Genomic DNA, 18812 nt, shown 5'->3' with positions numbered 1-18812 from the left:
TGCATATTTTTAAAGGTCAGGGCCCTCTAGAGGAAGAAGGAGTAGAGGTAGGTACTTGAAAATACCTTCCCAGGACATACTTACCAAATGTTTTTAGAACCTTTTTGGTAAAGCTATCAAAAAACAAAGTAAAATGCCAGATGCTGACTGGTAAAACAAGCCTTTAAATTGAAATAAGAACACTTTGGGTTATAGCCTTCTCAAATCCAAAATCATAACCATTATAGAGTGTGTATTTGAAATTCTAGTAGATTGACTTCTTGCTATCCAAGAAAGGGGTTAGGTTAGGAAAATGAGACTTCCAGGGATAGGCCTATAGGCTAAAGTATGTCCCAGGAAGATATTTTTTTTCAGAAATGTAGGGATATGATCCAGGCACACAAACTCCTCTTTATTAATGAAGAAAATGAGCTCCTGGAGATTGACCCCTCCCACATAACACAATGACACCCAAAACAAATCTGCAAACTTCATGCAAGGACTAGAGCAAGATACAGCTTCTTTTCAAACTGGATTGTTAACCTCTAGAACAACCTCAAGGAGAACACTGTTTCTGCTGAATTAACAAATGTATTCAAATGCTGTCTGGATGCTGAGTTGAGTGATAAACTGTGGAGATTTTTACTGGGATGCACCAGAATCTAATCAACCATGTGTGCAACTGTCATCACAAGGAGTGATTCAACAGGATCAGAAGTCCTTATTTCACTCCAAACTGTAATTTAAGGGAAGGAATTTTAAAGTACCTACCTCCACTACTTCTCCATCTAGAAGGCTTTGACCTTTGATGACCTTCAAAAATATGTGTGTCATAAAAGTGAAATCTTGCAAAATAGATCTTCTGCTTGAATGAAATACAACAAAATTGTTTTCAGCTTCACAAGTTTGGTCAATCCTAATTTATAAGGTTTTAAAGATATGATACATTTCCTAAATTTTGAAAAAAAACAATGATACAGCTCAGAATTCTACTCAAATAACAGGAATTGTATTTTCATAACTAAAGGCAGAGAAAAAGCAACTGGTAACTGAAAATTAAGGTAAAATCTTGTTTTGTCAAAATTTCAATAGGTCATGTAAGCAAGTTTCAGGGATCTCTAGAGGGAGAAGGAGTGGAGATGGGTACTTTAAAATACCCTCCCAGGGTATACTTTAGCCTGTAGACCCATCCCCAAAAGTTTCATTTTCCTAGCCTTAGTTCTTTCAGAGAAAGCAAGAAGTCACTCAACTAGAATTTTACCAGTTTGCATGTTAGAGATTTTTTAAATTATATTTCCTTGTAGGTTTTAGTTATTGCCAAGTAGATGTCATCTATGTGACTAGATAAATGACCAAAATTTATAAAAATGCACCAAATTGATGTATAATCAATAAAAATCATCAATAATTCCCAAAATAAATTACGAGTAATTTTTATTATGCATGAAAGGTCTTGCAATTTCAGTTTTCAAAAAATTGTAATAATCAAATGATCTTAAGCCTTTCTCAACATTGTGACCAAAGAAATTTTTTTATCAATAGTCTTGCTTTCTTCACAAAGAAACTGTCTAAATTTAATGTTTGGGTAATAGCAGTTCATATAACTTATAAACTGACTTTCCTATAACTTATAACTGGCTTTCCTATAAACTGAATATGCTGCTTGATGCCTTTTTTTATGCTCTTTATGAATATAATAATTGTTTCTACATTAAAGTCAAATTTAAGCACTTTTTAAGCTCTTAAAAATGACAAATTTTCAATTAAATTACCAGTTACCTGTTGTTTCCAAAAAAATAATTCTATGTTTTCTCCATGCTGTTTTTGACAAAATAATGCTACATTTTCTCAGTGCTAAAATTATTTATAACAAGGTTAGGTTGGATTGGGTTAGGTTAGGTTTAAAAGTGCTTAAATTTGAATCTAAAGTAGAAACAATTATTATATTTGTAAAGAGCATAAAAAAGGCATCAAGTGATATGTTCACTTTATTGGTAAGCCAGTTATATGAACTGCTATAATTTTACCAATGTTTGTACTGTAAAGCTGGAAAGAAACCATTTGTGCAATATTTTGTGCATCAGTTTAAACCTTGTAATAAGAACAAGGCATTATCAAATCCAATAAATATGTCACAGTTCATATAATTGACTTACCAATAAAGTGAATATACCACTTGATGCCTTTTTTATGCTCTTTAAAAATATAATAATCACTTCTATTACAAATTCAAATTTAAGCACTTTTTGACCTAACCTAAACTAACCTTATCATAAATAATTTTGGCACTGAGAAAATATGCTATTATTTTGTTGAAAATGACCAAGAAAACAGCACTGAGAAAACATAGGATTCATTTATTAGAAAAAAAACAATAACTAATAACATTTTTAAGAGCTCAAAAAGTGTTTGAATTTGAATTTGCAATAGAAGTGATTATTATATTTGAAAAGAGCATAAAAAGGCATCAAGCGGTATGTTCAATTTATTGGCAAGTCAATAATATGAACTGTGAAATGTTTACCTCAAATTCAACTCCCTTTCAAATATAAATTTTACATGGTTTTTTATTTAATTTTTGGTATTAGTGAAGGATTTATTTAAAGAAATATATTCTTAATTTTACAAGCCAACTGGGATGAAAGTTAAAATATATTTTTTTCTTTTATTTGAAGTAAAAACATATAATATACTGAGAATTGCAGCATAGCACAGAAGCTGTATTTGGATTACAAATTTTTGTTGTGGTTGTTGTTGTTGTTGCAATTTTTCATTAGAATCATGCAATTTCTGCACTTTTGATTTCAGTGAGGTATATTTTTAATGCTATAAATATTTATTTTGTCCTAAGCCAGTTACAACAAAATTTATAAAATATAAAAAAAAAGTGGCAGCATTTCACAGCTTAGTCTAGAAACTGCAATGGCTGTTAATTTTGAAAGTGGTAAGAGTAATTTGTTACCACTAGCATTAACACTAAGCAGAATATAAAGAATGAAGAAACTAGAAGTGTGGTTCCCATTGGATCCTGTGGTGATAATGACCTGGAAAGTGAGAAAGATCCCTTTAGCATGTTTCCGAAATACCAAAATTGTTTCCTGAACATCAAGGCTATAGAACCTGGAAACATAATTTGAAGAAAATGGCTACCTCTAAATTTTAATCGAGTGCCAGGGGGTAAAAATGGCAATCATTTTTTTTTCTGATTATAATCAAGACTATAAAACATGTTTATATGCATGATATACCAAATTGATTGCCCATTCACCAGCTACAAATTACAATGTTACCTTTTTTTATCATTCAAATCCTCAAAGGAAAGAAGATTATTCCCAATTTATAATTCATAGTTTAAAAAAAAATCATTTAAATCTTCACTGTGATCACTAATTAACAAAAATATGGTTTTATAACTACTTCAACACTTAGCAAATACTATAAATAAATAAATGAAATCTCTGTGGAATAGAAATTCAAATGAATCATCAGATCAAAATTAAAAATAATGGATATTACTGAGGATGAATAGATGAAACTTAAAACAGACTGAAATTAAAATGAGAAATCACATCAATATTGAAACAAACCAAAATGACTGCAAATATGAATTGGCCAATCCCTCTAAACCCTCTAATGGCCAGAGTGTTGTTCATGGTAGACTAAAAAAGGAATTGTAGTTTAGCAGTGTGTTTTTATTTGTCATAGCATGAACAGCAACAGAATAACAAAATAAAATCACAAATCAATTATTCCCTTAGGACTATAGAATTGTGCCTCTCATTTTTGCTCCCAAAAATGATGCAGGAATTGATCACAGTCAACTAGTTTGATTTCACTTATTTTTTATCTTGAGAAAAAGTAACCTCTGATAAAACTCTGTTTATTTCTGTCTTATAATTGGTGAGGTGATAAAAAAGGGGAAAGGGGCCTATACTGGTTAAATTTTAAACATTTATAAAGGAGACGTTTGGATTAAAGAAAGTATGCTTAAAAATTAAAGATATATCAGACTAATGAAACAGGATTTACTGCATAGAGTACAACAATACTGGTTCTGGGAAGTTGCAGTGTCTGGATGTCTTCAATAAAAAGCAAGTAATACTTTGGTCCTTAGAAGCTTTAGCAGAGCAATAGCTTTTCTTCTATATGTGGTAATTTTTGCTCATTGTAATTTTGATTGGATTATTTATTTTAATTTCTGTTCCTTTAGGCTTTATTTGTTCAGCTGTATGTACTCAGCTTTATTTGTTCACCTGTAATTCTTGTACAGTTTTATATGAATTATTCCATGACTTTATTTCTGTTCTGTTTTAAGTTTTAGTCTGGCTTTTAAATTTTCTTGAAAAACTTATTTTTGGGGAAGCCTTCTTAAAATCAATTTTTACTCATTTTAATTGATGTTAGATTTATTGTGAGTTAATTGGAGAATTTTTTTCTTTTTTAATTTTCAACTGTGAGCTATATCTCTGGATTATCATTTAAATTTAAGGCAAAATTTAAGTTCTTAGTCAAAATACTTGGATCATTCTGCTGTACAGCTGGCTCCTGGCTAAAGCTGCTAGCCCTTTTATATTTTTCAAGTTTCTGAAAAAATTGCAGCATCTTATTTTTTTATTTCATTTTTGTAACAAGAGGAATAATGAAGGTACAAAACTGTGTTAATTGGTCAACTCCATTTGCTTCCCGTTTGTGCCACCCATTTTCTGTTGGACATAATACCAGGTTTCACATTTTTAGTGCATTTATACTAGGCTGTGGCTGTTGAAAACTTACGGAATCTTTTTTTTGACTTTTCTAGATATCAGCTGACATCTTTGAAAGTATAACAGGTACAAAATTTGTTACTGTGCTGTTGGACTCAGCATGTCAAGATTAGGGGAGATCAATCCTAAATTCAAAATCAAATTTTTTGTATTTATAAACTTCAAAGGGGCTCATTAAAATAGTAATTGAAACTTCTAGTGCCTTTTTAAGAGCTAAAAGCGATCAGTTCAGTGTCTCATTGTTTTCATGCAGGATTTATCAGAGGGAAAGGGGGAAACGTTTGATGTTGGGTGTGTCTGAAAACGCTAAGGGTATTATGCTCAAATGTCAGGGAAGCTTGAGCTGTATGTTTCACTAAATCAAAAAACTCTATATGCATCCAGTTTATCAAAAAGGCATATCTGCAGTGTCTTAAGAAGGACTAAGGTTATGAAGTTGAAACTTTCAGGGTATGCTGAGGGGGATGTTTTAAAAGGATTAGAGGGTAACCAGCCCCCCTCCCTTCCCTGCCCTTTGTAGCTGCACTCTTCCAGAGACACCCAATCAATTTTTTAAATAACCATCTTGTTCAAAAAATTCTAAAGATCGAATAAATATGCCTCCATGGATGACATAACATGGGAAAAGGGGAAAGTTTGGCCATAATGCAATGTTCTAGCATTGCTTTAGAGTAGTGCCTCTAGTTAAGGGCCAAAAGGCTTCAAATATTCTTTTTTCCCCAGAGGCTCTTCATGTGGAAGGGATAGTCTTATAAATTTTGGAGGGGGCTCAAGTGACTGGAAATTGAAAGTTCTAGTGCCCTTTTTAAGAGCCAAAAGTGATTGGTGCGCAACTAGGCCTTTTTCCACTTCCTTTTTTCCCCCAAAGACATCTAGTGAAAATTTTTGGATAGCTATTTCGATCAAAACAGTGCCAAGTCAAGTAACTATGCCTCCAGGGGTGACAAAACCCCTTGCAGCCGATTGGGCAAAGGATATAAATTGTGCAAGTTGCCCATTGTTTATGTGTTAAATTTTTTATGTCACTTGGTATTTACCAAGTGACATACAGCAATTGCAATTTTTGTCACTCTGTTCGTCTGGTGGTCTGTCGGTCCTGCTTTTGCTAGTTTGGGCACTTCCAGATAAGGTAGGATGATGAAAGTTGTTAGCGTATCAGGGACCAGATGAGATTAAATTAGAAATACTCGTCTTCCCCAATTTGACCATCTGGGGGAGCGAGCAAACAAGATAGTTGAGAAGAATTTTATTTGCCGATAAAACAAACGATTGCTCTTCATAGGTATGGCTTGTGGTATAAGGGTATGTTTCTCGGTTAAGGTGCGAGAGGTCTCAGGTTAGAATCCCGACCACCCCAATTTTTGCATGAGGAAGATCCGAAACTAGATATGTGATCAGAATAGTGATCACTGGAAGTTGGCTGGTATATCAGGGACCCAACCAGATTAAATTAGAAATAGTCGCTTCCCCGATTATATCTGGGGCGGGGGGGCTGGCATGGAAGGATGGTTAATTCGGAAAAATTAGAAAAAACGAGGTATTTTTAACATATGAACATGGTATCAGATCTTAATAAAATTTGATATTTAGAAGGACCTCGTGTCTCGGAGTTTTTTCTTTAAATCCCGACCGGATCTGATGACATTGGGGGGGGGGTCTGGAGGAGGAAACCAGAAATCTTGGGAAACGCTTAAAGTGGAGAGATCGTAATGAAGCTTGGTGGGAAGAAGCTCTTGGCTCTTCCGACCTGCTATATGAGCTCTTGGCTCTTGTTATTGGGAAAAGGGTGCATATTTGATCTGGGGCTTCAATAAGGCTTTGGGTCTTAGGTGAAACTTTGAGAATATGTTGAGAGGGATGTCTCTTGCTGAAAATCTGTAACAATTTAAACCATTATCTTGCAACAGAAACATTCTGTATATTCTCTCTGTCGACACAAAAAGTTTATGGTTTGGGAAAAGTATAGAAGCTTAAACAGATTAAATATATAGCTATGAAGAATGGAGAAAATTAAAATGGAAACCATAATGTCCCAACAAAAAAAAGCTTTCTGAAAGGAAGTTTTTTCAAAGATAAGTAAAGAGGTAAATTTCTTTTTTGAAGAAATTATTTTTCATGCGGCTAGTCAGGGCATGAATCTCAAGTTTCTTGTGATGATTTGTAAATTGAGAAACATCAGCTGTAGCTATGCGATAAGAATAAAGGAATTTGTATTTTGCTGATAAAATAAGATAAACTAAAAAAATGCCTTGCTCAATCAGTACAAAATTGGATTGAGTTTACCGTTCCATATTATTCACCTATAGTGCTCCCTAGTAAGTCTAGCCTAGCTTTACTAACATGTCTATAACTTCAAAATCTGCATCTCCACGAGCCTAGACTCCAGGTAAATGAACTATTTAATGACGTTATGTACTTTGCCTACTTAATTGTATTTAAATATTATATTAGCAATTTCGCACTAACTCCAAAAAAAAACTTTGTTTCAGGTAACCATAACTTGCTTTAATGTTAGTTTTGGGTCGATTCCATGTAAATCATAAGACTTTCTAGAGAGTCTCGAGGGAAGAGCTATTAATTTTCCAAAACCCATAAGAAGCTTCTTCCGGGATGGAAAAGGCTTAAACTGCCAGTATTTCCGCACTTGACCAGAATTGGGGGATTCAACTCATGTATAAAAAACGCAGTGTCAAAAATTTGAAATCTTCTACCATTTGATATCTGGAATTCAAATGATCTTACTTTGTTCAAGCGAGCAGCAAAAGGTCATTACAAGAATATCGTTTTGTGTTCTTTTCATTTATAACCCTCCATTCCGCTTTTTTATGTCTAGTTACTTTTTCATTATTTTCCTCTTTTTTTATAAAGTTTTAACTTAGGTTATTTTTTCCTTTCCTTTTTTCGTTTTTTTAGTGTTCAGTTGGTTTATTCAGTTTAGTGTTTACTATTTAATATATATTATTTATTTCCCTGGCCTAGCCAAGCACTCATTTCGTGCTTTCTTGGCAGTAATGTCATGTTTTGTGTTTTTTTTCCCTTTAAATAAATAAATAGGAAACTGTCAATTGTCTCATAAAAATCGTCAACATTGAGCTAGTCTCGGTTCCAATTTGTTTTTTCTCAAATTCTTCTTTTGCACCATGGAAGGGTTATTTAATGAAACGATATATGTTTACGCCGTTGGAAGCTTGAAATCAGGATCTACAAAAACTGATCACTCACCCAATCAAATATTTCGTGGTAACGAACTGTAAGTAGGAGCGAAGCGGCTCAATAGTAACCAAAACTAAAAAAAAAAAAAAAACGGAATTCTGATATCAATAAGTATATCTAAGGAATCAAGCTTATTGAGCTGATTCCAAATATATAAGATCAATTTTAGTGTTACCCATCAAAGGCTACGAGCCTGATGAAATTTTACAAGATTTTCAAACAAAGAGTGGACAAACCCTAAAACTTAACGAATCTCAATTAAAATCACACCATTAGATTCAGCGTATCAGAAAACTCTATTCTAGATGTTTCAAGCTCCTACCTAGAAAATTATTGAATTTTGTATTTTTTTTTGTTTTTGCCAGAAAAAAGATAACGGATGCGTGCTTCTTTGTTTTTTCTTTGTTTGTTGTTTTCCCCCAATATGTGATACTATTGAACAACTGGTCCTGGAACGTTGGAAGAGGGCTCATTCGAATGGAAATTAAAAGCGTTAATTACAAAACGATACAAAAAAGGCTGTAGGGTAAGTAGCCCCCTCCCAAAATCGTACGATCAAAATTTTGAGATAGCTATTTCGTTCAACATAGTTGAAACTTCCAATAACTATATCTTTAGAGATAACATGGCCCCCCACAGCCCCTTGGGAAAGGTCTTACGTTATAAAATTTGCCCATTGTTTACGTATAGTATTTGTTATTGGGAAGTGTGCATACTTTTTTTGGATAGGGGTGGGGTGAATTATCTGATGAGGGGATTTTCCACCGGGAAGAAAGCTTACAGTATTGAAGTTTTCAGGAGAAATTTTATAGTGGGAGAATTTGCCAGAACTCCTATACAAAATTGTTTAAATTTGTCCTACTTCTCATTGCCTTATCAATTTTATATGTGGAGATGTTAAGGGTAATTGTCCAAGGTAAATTTTTGCAGGGATTGAACTGTCTAGAGGATCCTCTGTTGAGTGAGAAAATTTTTCCGCGGAGGTAGAGCCGTATTTCCGGACAGTATGTAAAAAACGATTAGAAACTGAATAAAAAAACACGTTTTTCAACTGAAAGTAGGGAGCAACATTAAAGCTTATAACAAACAGAAATGATTGCTTTTATGAGGGGGGCTACCCCATCCTCAACATCTCGCTCTTTACACTGAAGTTTGAATTTATTCCCAGTTCTTTAGTAACGAATCATGAAACTAAAGTCGTTATGCTAGAACAATAAGAAACTTTTAATAATGAAATTAAAACATTTAAAAACAATAAGTACTAAACAAAACTTTAGCATGAAGAGCGAGGTTTTGAGGAGGGGACAACCCCTTCATATGCGTAAAAAATTTTGTTCGTTTAAGGTTTAGTGTTTCTTCATACTTTCGGTTGAAATTTTCCTCAAACCTGAGCTTGCAGAACAGAGATGTATGAGGCAATTAAAACGACGTATGGTGTCTAAGTGATTCACGGCTTATTTATTCAGGAATTTCAAGAAGGACTGGCCACGGGATATTCCAAGGGAAAAAGAAAAGATCACACAGCACAGTGATATTGAAATGTAGCGTTTAAACTTGGTAAGTTGGCATAATTGTCCCTGTGCAAATACGGGAAATATGCTGCTAAAGCACAGTAATGCTTGTCGCATTTTGAACTTACGGTTTTTACATTTACTATTTTTGTGAATTGTAGAAGACTGATGTAAAGAGTAGTAATATTGAGGATATTATATTTAATTTATCAGCTTAGGCTATAGTTTGAAAGGAATGTCGAAATGACAAAAAATAGTTTTACTCTGTCAAACAGTTCGGGGTAACGAACTATAGTAAGGAGCGACCCGGCTCAATAGTAAACAAAACTCTAAAAAACGGAATTTCGATACTAATGGATACAGCAAAAAAATTGGATTTTTATGCTGATTTTAAATATATAAATTTCATCAAATTTAGTCTTACTCATCAAAAGCTACGAGCCTGAGAAAATATGCCTTTTTTCGAAAATAGGGGAAAACACCCACTGAAAATCATAGGATCTTAACGAAAATGACACCATCGCATTCAGCGTATCAGAGAATAATATCATGGAAGTTTCAAGCTCCTATCTACAAAAATGTGGAACTTAGTATTTTTGTCAGAAGACCGATCACGGGTGCGTGTTTATTTGTTTGTTTATTTTTTTTCAGGGGTGATCGTATCGACCAAGTGGTCCTAGAATGTCGTGAGAGGGCTCATTCTAACGGAAATTAAAAGTTATAGTGACCTTTTTACGTGACCAAAAATTGGAGGGCACCTAGACCCCCTTCCACGCTCATTTTTTCCCAAAGACAACGGATTAAAATTTTGAGAAAGTCATTTTATTCAGCATAGTCGAAAAAAATAATAACTGTGTCTTTGGGGCTGACTTACTCCCCGCAGTCACTGGGGGAGGGCCTGCAAGTTACAAACTTTGACGAGTGTTTAGATACACTGCTGGATATTGGGAAGTGTACATACCTTTTCAGGGGGATTTTTTTGGTTGGGGGGTTGAGGGGAGAGGGCTATGTGGGAGGATCTTCCCTTGGAGGAATTTGTCATGAGAGAAGAGAAATTCCATGAAGGGGGCGCAGAATTTTCTAACATTATTTAAAAAAAAAAACAATGAAAAAATAAATATGAAAAAGTTTTTTTCAACTGAAAGCAAGGACCAGCATTAAAACTTAAAACGAACAGAGATTATTCCGCATATGGGGGGCTCATCTCCTTCTAAATACCTCGCTCTTTACGATAAAGTATTTTTAGTAATTTCGACTGTTTATTCTACAGCCTTTGTGATTCAGGGGTCAATCTTAGAGAATTGGGACAAAATTAAAGCTTTAGTGTAAAGAGCGAGGTATTAACAAGGGGCAAACCCCCTCATATCTATTGCGTCTCAAAGAGAAAACGACGACCGGGACACAGAGGATATAAATGACGACCGGGACACGGGGACATAAACTACAACGGGGACGCCGGGGGGGGGGGGCAGAGATCTGAATACAGATAGTTTTTCCCATGGACAATTATATGTTGCATGTTCAAGAGTCGGTAAACCTGACAATCTATTTATATGCACAGACAATGGGACAGCGAAGAATGTTGTATATTCGCAAGTTTTACGTAGTTAAAAACATATATATATATATATATATATATATATATATATATATATATATATATATATATATATATATATATATATATATATATATATAATATATATAACGACTTACGCGTGCAGGGGGGGGGGGGGCGAAGTGCCACACCAACAGCTAGTACATAATGAAAATATACGAATATAGAAGTCGTTACGTAAGTTAATTTGTAAGTTACGTATATTTTTTTACTGAAAATACGTTCGTATTAAAAATTAAAAATTCTACTTGCCTTTTTAAGTAACCAAAAAACTAGGGGGCTACTAGTCGTCCTCCCCCACCCTTTTTCTCAAAATCGTCTGATCAAAACTAAGAGAAAGCCATTTAGCAAAAACAAAATTTGTACGCAAATTCTGTTTTAGTCATTCATTTGTGGAGAGCCAAAATCAAGCATGTATTAATTCAAAAACGTTCAGAAATTAAATAAAAAAAAACTGTTTTTTTTTAACTGAAAGTAAGGAGCGACATTCAAACTTAAAACGGACAGAAATTACTCCGTATATGAAAGGGACTGTTCCCTCCTCAACGCCCCGGTCTTTACGCTAAAGTTTGACTCTTTCTCAACGCCCCACTCTTTACGCCCGCGTTGTTTACTGTTTTATAAAGTAGAATTGAGAGAAAGAGTCAAACTTTAGCGTAAAGACCAGGCGTCCCTTTCATATACGGAGTAATTTCTGTCCGTTTTAATGTCGCTCCTTACTTTCAGTTAAAAAAAACTTTTTTTTTATTTAATTAAACTAAAATTGAATGCAGCCTTACTCAAAAGTGAACTGGCGAAAAGGATGCTTACGTTTTAACGCTGCATGAAGGCTATTAATCCCAATGAGACCACAAAAGGCCTAGCCTACATAAAGTAATTTTGCTTTAAAAAAATGTGTTATTCTTTCACTAGTCCATCTGCCCAAATAGTAAGCTATTTAGTATTCCTAGTTTTATCTTTTGAATCCAAGCCAAAATTACACAAAAATCGACTTTAACCTCATAAATTTTTAGCCATCCGCTTTCTTCTTTTTATTTTGAAAATTAATTTAAAAAACTTTTTCCATAAAATGATTTTTTTAAGAAAAAAAGTAAAGAACTCCATTTAACCAAAAATGAAGAAAAATAGAATCAAATAATCTACCACTGCCACTAGTATACAACTACCTCTAACCAGCATCAATAAATAAATGAAACCCAAGACGAATAGAAATTACAATAAATAACCGAGTCAAACTGAGAACGAGCGGGAATTAACATCAGTAGGGTTCAAAACCCCTATGCTTTCGGAAAGCCAGGATACAATTTGCACTTCACTGAAAAAAATCAAATGAATGTGTATTGTCGTTTTAATATAGATATGCTGATATTTATTCATTAAATTCTAAATTAATTTTGATTTCTTAAAGTTGTAAAAGAGAAAACATTTAAAACAATTTTTTTCAGTAAAGTGCAAATTATATTCTGGCTTTTAGAAATCATGAGTTTTGAACTCTACTCATGTTAATTTCTGCTCGTTTTGAGTTTGACTCGGTTATGTATTATAATTTCGGTCCGTCTTGGGTTTCATTTATTTATTGATGCTGGTCAGTGGTAGTGGTATGCTTGGTAGATTATTTGATTCTATTTTTATTCGTTTTTGGTTTAATTGTAATAGTAGTTTTTTTTTAATTAGGACTTCCCCTAAACATTCCCTAAAAGTTTCAAGTTAATGCCATTAGTATTGTTAGTTATAGTAACCGCAGAAGCAGCATCAAATGTATATACACAATGTCTTCTGGGTAGTTCAAAATCCAAAACCTATGAAGGTGAAATTTTCAAAGAATATTTCTGTTTTACGGATGACAACCTGCCATCCGTATGCAGGTTTTCAAAAGGGCATATTTTAGGAACAGTTTTGTCTCAAAACTTTGTTCGGATGTTTGTTATTGGAAGGGGGGGGGAAGTTTCTCTCAAATTACTTTGACTCCTAAACTGGGCACTGTAACTTCCAATTTAAAATCAAATGAGACCCATCTGAATTTAATACGACCACCTATTCCATAAAAACCTTATGTACACACAGGGTATAAATTAAAGCCCTTTCCCTAGGGGTCTGGGGAGGGTTTTGCCATCGCACAATATCAATCAGACACATTTAGTGAAAAGAGGGATAGTTGGGTGGGGTAGCTTCTACTTGAACTACATCATTATTTACTCTAAAAAGGGAACTAGAACTCCCAATTTCAACCAAATAAACCACATCTAAAGTTTATACAACCATCCCTTCCATAAGAACCTTCAATGCCCCGGGGGCATAACTTACAAATCCTCGCCCTCGGGCTCTGATGGTTTGTATCAACCTCAAAAGCCTTGTTATATGATGTTCATACTATTTTGAATAAGTAGATTGTCTCAAAATATCTATTGGATATATCTTGAGAAAACAAGACGTGTTTGTGGGGGGGGGGGAGTAGCTGCGCTCTGATCACTTCGAATCTTGAAAAGGGGACTAGAACCTCTGGTTACCAATCTGATGAGTCCCCTCCAAAGTATATAGGACCACTCTTTCTATAAGAACCTTATATGCCTCCAGGGCATTACTTACAACCCTTTCCCTTGGGTTGTCTTCCTCACAGACATACTTTTTGAAACCATCAAATACGATGAAAAAAATTGTTATCTCTAAATTTTGAGTGGAGGTGATAAGGGAAATAATGAGCGTGGAGGTGGAGGAACCTTTTGCTCTCATATTATTTTGATTCTTAAAAAGGGTACTATAACTTCCAATTTCAAATCAAATAAGCCCCATCTGAAGTTTACACGACCGCACATTCAATAAAAACCTTATGTGCCCTCATGGCATAACTTACGACCATAACTACGACATATTATTTTGAATAAATGACTGTCTCAATTTTTTTTGATTCGATTAATAATGGGAAAACATGAGGTGTTGGGGGGGGGGGGGGTACCTGCCTTCTGATCACTTTGACTCTTAAAAAGGGCACTGGAAGTTCAGATTACCAATCTAACGAGTCCCCTCAGAATTATATACAACCACCCTTTGTATAAAACCTTGTATGCCTTCGGGGTATAACCTACAAACCTTGCCCTGAGAGCTGTGGGGGCGGGGGTGTCTTCCTCAAACACATAACTCTCCAGACTCTTCAACTACAATGAACAAAATCACCATCGCAAAATTTTGATTGGATGTCTTTGAAGAAAAGATGAATGTGTACTGCATTTTGACTCTTAGGGGATTCTTTACTAGGAATTCCCTGTCCCCAAGGCACTGGAGGATTGTGTCTACCCTAGAGGCATTGTTTCAATTCTGTGGACTATTTGGAGCAAAATCGCTATCTCACAATTTTAATCAGATTCGTCTGGTGAAGAAGGATAGTCGGAGGGGTGGGGAGCTGGGGGCTATCCGCCCTCCATCACTTTTGACTCTTAAACGGGAACTAGAACTTCCAATTTTTAACCAAATGAGCCTCCTCTAAAGTTTATAAAAGCATCCCTTTCATAATAACCTTGAATATCACCTGAGCATAACTTACAACCCTTGCCCCTAGGCTCTGGAGTTTATTTCAACCGCAAAGCTTGTTATATTATATTTAGACTTTGAATAATATGGCTATCCCAAAATTTCTGTTAGGTGCATTTTGGGAAAATACGACGTGTGTGTCTAGGGGAGGGGGTAACTACCCTCCCATCACTTTGCCTCTTCAGAAGACTACTAGAACTTCTGATTACCAAAGCAGTGAGCCCCCTTCGAAGTTTTTATGACCACACTTCCTATAAAAAACCTTATATGCCTCCAGGGCATAACTTAAAACCCTTGTCCTGAGGGTGGGGGATTTGTTATCTTCAAAGACGTAATTTCAGGACCTTTCAAATACGTTGAACAAAATGGCTATCTTAAAATTCTGATAGGAGCATAGGAGGGGGCTTATTTACCCTCCGATCATTTTCGACTAATAAAAAGAACAATAGTCATCTCAATTTCCAATGGAATGAAGCCTTTCTGCAGTTTTTACGTCAACGCTTTCTTTAAAAAATTATACGTCCAGAGGGCATAACTTACAACCCTTGTACTGAGGGCTTCGGAGGGGTGAGGGGTTTTCATCCTCAAAGATATTATTTTTAGGCCTTTCATCTACGTTGAACAAAATGGCTATATCAAAGCGTTGAAGTGTTTGGAGAAATATTGGGCATGGGTAGATGATTTTCCCTTCGATTATTTTTGACTATTAAAAACGGCACTAGCTCTCTCAGTTTTTAATCGAATGAGCCCTTTTTGAAGTTTCCATAACAACGCTTTCTATATAAAAAACCTTGTATGTCTCCAGGGCATAACTTACAACCTTAGCGCGATGGCTGGAGGGTGTCATCCTCTAAGACATAATTTCCGGACCCTTCAACCACATTGGCTATATCAAAATGTTGATCAGAAGTATTTGGGTAAATGATATGCGTGAGGGGGGGGGGAATGGCCCTGTTATCACTTTTGATTATTAATAAGGGCACTAGCCTTTTCAATTTTCAATCAAATGAGTCCTTTTTGAAGTTTCTACGACAACGCTTTCTGTACAAAGCTTATATGCTCCCCCGGGCATAACTTTGAACCTTTGCCCTGAGGACTGTAGGGGGGTTGTCATCCTCGAATACATAATTCTTGGACCTTTCAACTACGTTGAACAAAATGACTATCTCAAAATTTTGACTGGATGTTTTTCGGGAAGTGGTGGGCGTGGCAGGGAGTTTAGTTGGCCTCCAACCACTTTCGACTGTTAAAAAGGGCACTAAACTTCATAATTTCCAACGGAATGATCCCTTTTTGAAGTTTTTTACGACAACACTTTCTATAAAAACCTAATATGCCCGCAGGGTATAACTCACAACCTTTGCCTTAGTGCCCTTGTTAAAAAGGGCACGGGACCTCATAATTTCCAATGGAATGATCCCTTTTTAAAGTTTTTTACGACAACACTTTCTATAAAAACCTAATATGCCCCCAGGGTATAACTCACAACCTTTGCCTTGTGGGAGGCTGTCATCCTCAAAAAACATAATATCGGGACCTTTCAACTACGTTGAACATAAAGGCTATCTCAAAATTTTGATTGGATGTGTTTGGGAAATTGTGGGCGTGGGAAAGGGGTTAGTTGCCCTCCGTTCGCTTTTGAATACTAAAAAGGGCACTAGCCTTTTCAATTTCCAATCGAATGGATCCTTTTTTAAGTTTCTACCACAACTTCTTCGATACGAAGTGTCCTGGTCTAAAATAAGTAAATAGTATATTGTGCCATTATTGCTCTTTACTTAGGCAGTGCTATTGCCCTGCCTATGATATAACAGAAAGATGTCAAAACTCAAATTTCGCACCAACTTGAAGCGATTAAAGGATCTCAACCCAACCGCTTTGCTTTAAGCTAAAAATTGTAAGTATTACTGACAGGCATAACCAGTGTCAATATCTAGATGTCTGAATTTTTCGCCTTAAGAGAAAGTTTTTTGCCCAAACTTAAGCTAAACGCCAGTGTCGTTAAAAATCACAATTGTCCTCACATTAGTATTTTGAACGAAACATAGCAGATTCTTCCCCAAGAGTAGCCAGCTTTCAACTGGTTTTATTACTTAATGCATTATGATTCAAGATCTAACTAGTCTTCGTTTGTAACAATTTACTTTTACAGTGAATCATGGTGCCATCTGCCAATCAGCGAAATGATCCTAAAAGAGGAAATCGTCGAAACAATAGAGGTCAAGGCTATAGGAGAAATGACCATCCAGACAATTGGAGAAAATCAAACCCAGACAACAGGACAAATAGTATGTATTGCTCTTGAACAAAAATTTGAATATGACTTGTGAAGAAACGAAGAACAAATAAAGCAAAGAAAACAAAAAATAAAAATTGAACGAGGATCATTTTCAACCAGTGAATAAAAACAATTTGTCCAGTTAGTCACTGGTTGAAGATTATCCTAGTTCGCTTTTGTCTTTTATTAAATAAAAAAAACAAGTTTTTTTTAACGGAAAGTAAAACTTTCCGACATTAAAACTTAAAACAAACAGAAATTACTTCGTATATGAAAGGGGATACTTCCTCATCAACGCTCCACTCTTTATGCTAAGGTTGTTTACTGTTTTAAAAAGTAGAGTTAAGAGAAAGAGTCAAACTTAACTTAGAGTTAAGATAAAGAGTCAAACTTAACTTAGAGTTAAGATAAAGAGTCAAGACAGAATTTGCGATCGCTATATGCTTGGTTAATACCAAGTGCCATAAAAAGGGAAAAAGAAACAGTAATGAAGTCCCAGATACGTGACTGATATAGCCGGAACGGATTTGCTCTGTTTAGGGGAGTTGGGGGGGGGAGGTTATGTCACTTAACCAAGTGACATATAGCGATCGCAAATTCTGTCGGTCTGTCCCAGTTTTGCTACTTTTGTCACTTCCAGGTAATCTAGGACGATGAAATTTTGCAGGCGTATCAGGGACCGGACCAGATTAAATTAGAAATATTCTTTTCCCGATTTGAGCATCTGGGAGAGGGGAGTGGGGGGGGGGGGGGTAATTTGGAAAAAATAGAAAAAATGAAGTATTTTTAACTTACGAACGGGTCGTGGGATCTTAATGAAATTTGATGTTTGGAAGGATATCGTGTCTCAGAGCTCTTATTTTAAATTCTGACTAGATCTGGTGACATTGAGGGGAGCTGGAGGAGGGGAACCTAAAATCTTGGAAAACGCTTAGAGTGGAGGGATCAGAATGAAACTTGGTGGGGAAAATAAGCTGAAGTCCTAGATTCGTGATTGATATAACCGAAACGGATCTGCTCTGTTTAGGGGTGTTGGGGGGGGGGGGGTTAATTCTAAAAATGAGAAAAAAGGAGGTATTTTAACTAACGAAGGAGTGATCGAATCTTAATGAAATTTGAAGTTTAGAAGGGTATCATGTCTCAGAGCTCTTATTTTAAATTCCGACTGGATCCGGTGACATTGGAGGGAATCGAGGGGGGGACCTAAAATCTTGGAAAACGCCTAGAGTGGAGGGATCGGGTTGAAACTTGGTGGTAAAAATAATGACAAGTCCTTGATACGTGATTGACATTACCGGAACGGATCGGCTCTCTTTGGGGGAGTTGGGGGGAGGGTTAATTCTGAAAAATTAGGAATTTTTAACTTACGAAGCAGTCATAGGATCATAATGAAATTTAAAATTTGGAAGGATGTCGTGTCTCAGAGCTCTTATTTTAAATCCCGACTGGATCTGGTGACAATGGGGGGAGTTTGGGGGGCCTAAAATCTTGGAAAACGCCTAGAGTGGAGGGATCGGGTTGAAACTTGGTGGGAAAAATAAGCACAAGTCCTAGATACGTGATTGACATAACCGGAACAGATCCGCTCTCTTTAGGGGAGTTTGGGGGAGGGTTAATTCCGAAAAGTTAGAAAAAATGAGGTATTTTTAACTTACGAAGGAGAGATAAGATCTTAGTGAAATTAATATTTGAAAGATTATCGTGTCTCAGAGCTCTTATTTTAAGTCCCAACTGGATCCGGTGACATTGTGGGGAGTTTGGGGGGACCTAAAATCTTGGAAAACGCTTAGAGTGGAGGTATCGGGATGAAACTTGGTGGGGAAAATAATCACAAGTCCTAAATGCGTGATTGACATAACCGGAACGGATCCGCTCTCTTTGGGGGAGTTGGGGGGAAAGGGTTAGTTCTGAAAAACTAGAAAAAT

At 35.6% G+C, this 18812-nt stretch overlaps 1 protein-coding gene and 1 long non-coding RNA gene across 4 annotated transcripts in view; one reads left to right on the top strand and one right to left on the bottom strand.

The window, feature by feature from the left end:
* The window catches only part of LOC136041915 (uncharacterized), a 444858-nt gene that overhangs the window by 322527 nt on the left and 103519 nt on the right, over positions 1-18812 (bottom strand). The gene's annotated exons all lie outside the window — the stretch shown is intronic.
* Positions 1-18812, top strand: part of LOC136041906 (NFX1-type zinc finger-containing protein 1-like) — a 99189-nt gene that overhangs the window by 1095 nt on the left and 79282 nt on the right. The window contains exons 1-2 of one of the 3 annotated variants that reach the window (XM_065726701.1): positions 6983-7128; positions 16762-16897. In XM_065726701.1, coding sequence (XP_065582773.1) covers positions 16768-16897 — 130 coding nt within the window. In that variant the 5' untranslated portion in view covers positions 6983-7128; positions 16762-16767. Of the gene's footprint in view, positions 1-6982; positions 7129-16761; positions 16898-18812 lie in introns of those variants that run through there. The other 2 variants (XM_065726703.1, XM_065726702.1) reach the window with 2 other exon arrangements.

The sequence above is a fragment of the Artemia franciscana genome, unplaced genomic scaffold, assembly GCF_032884065.1.
Source record: "Artemia franciscana unplaced genomic scaffold, ASM3288406v1 PGA_scaffold_49, whole genome shotgun sequence".
NCBI classification, from domain to species: Eukaryota; Metazoa; Arthropoda; class Branchiopoda; order Anostraca; family Artemiidae; genus Artemia; species Artemia franciscana.
This window is presented reverse-complemented; position numbering and strand designations above follow the sequence as displayed.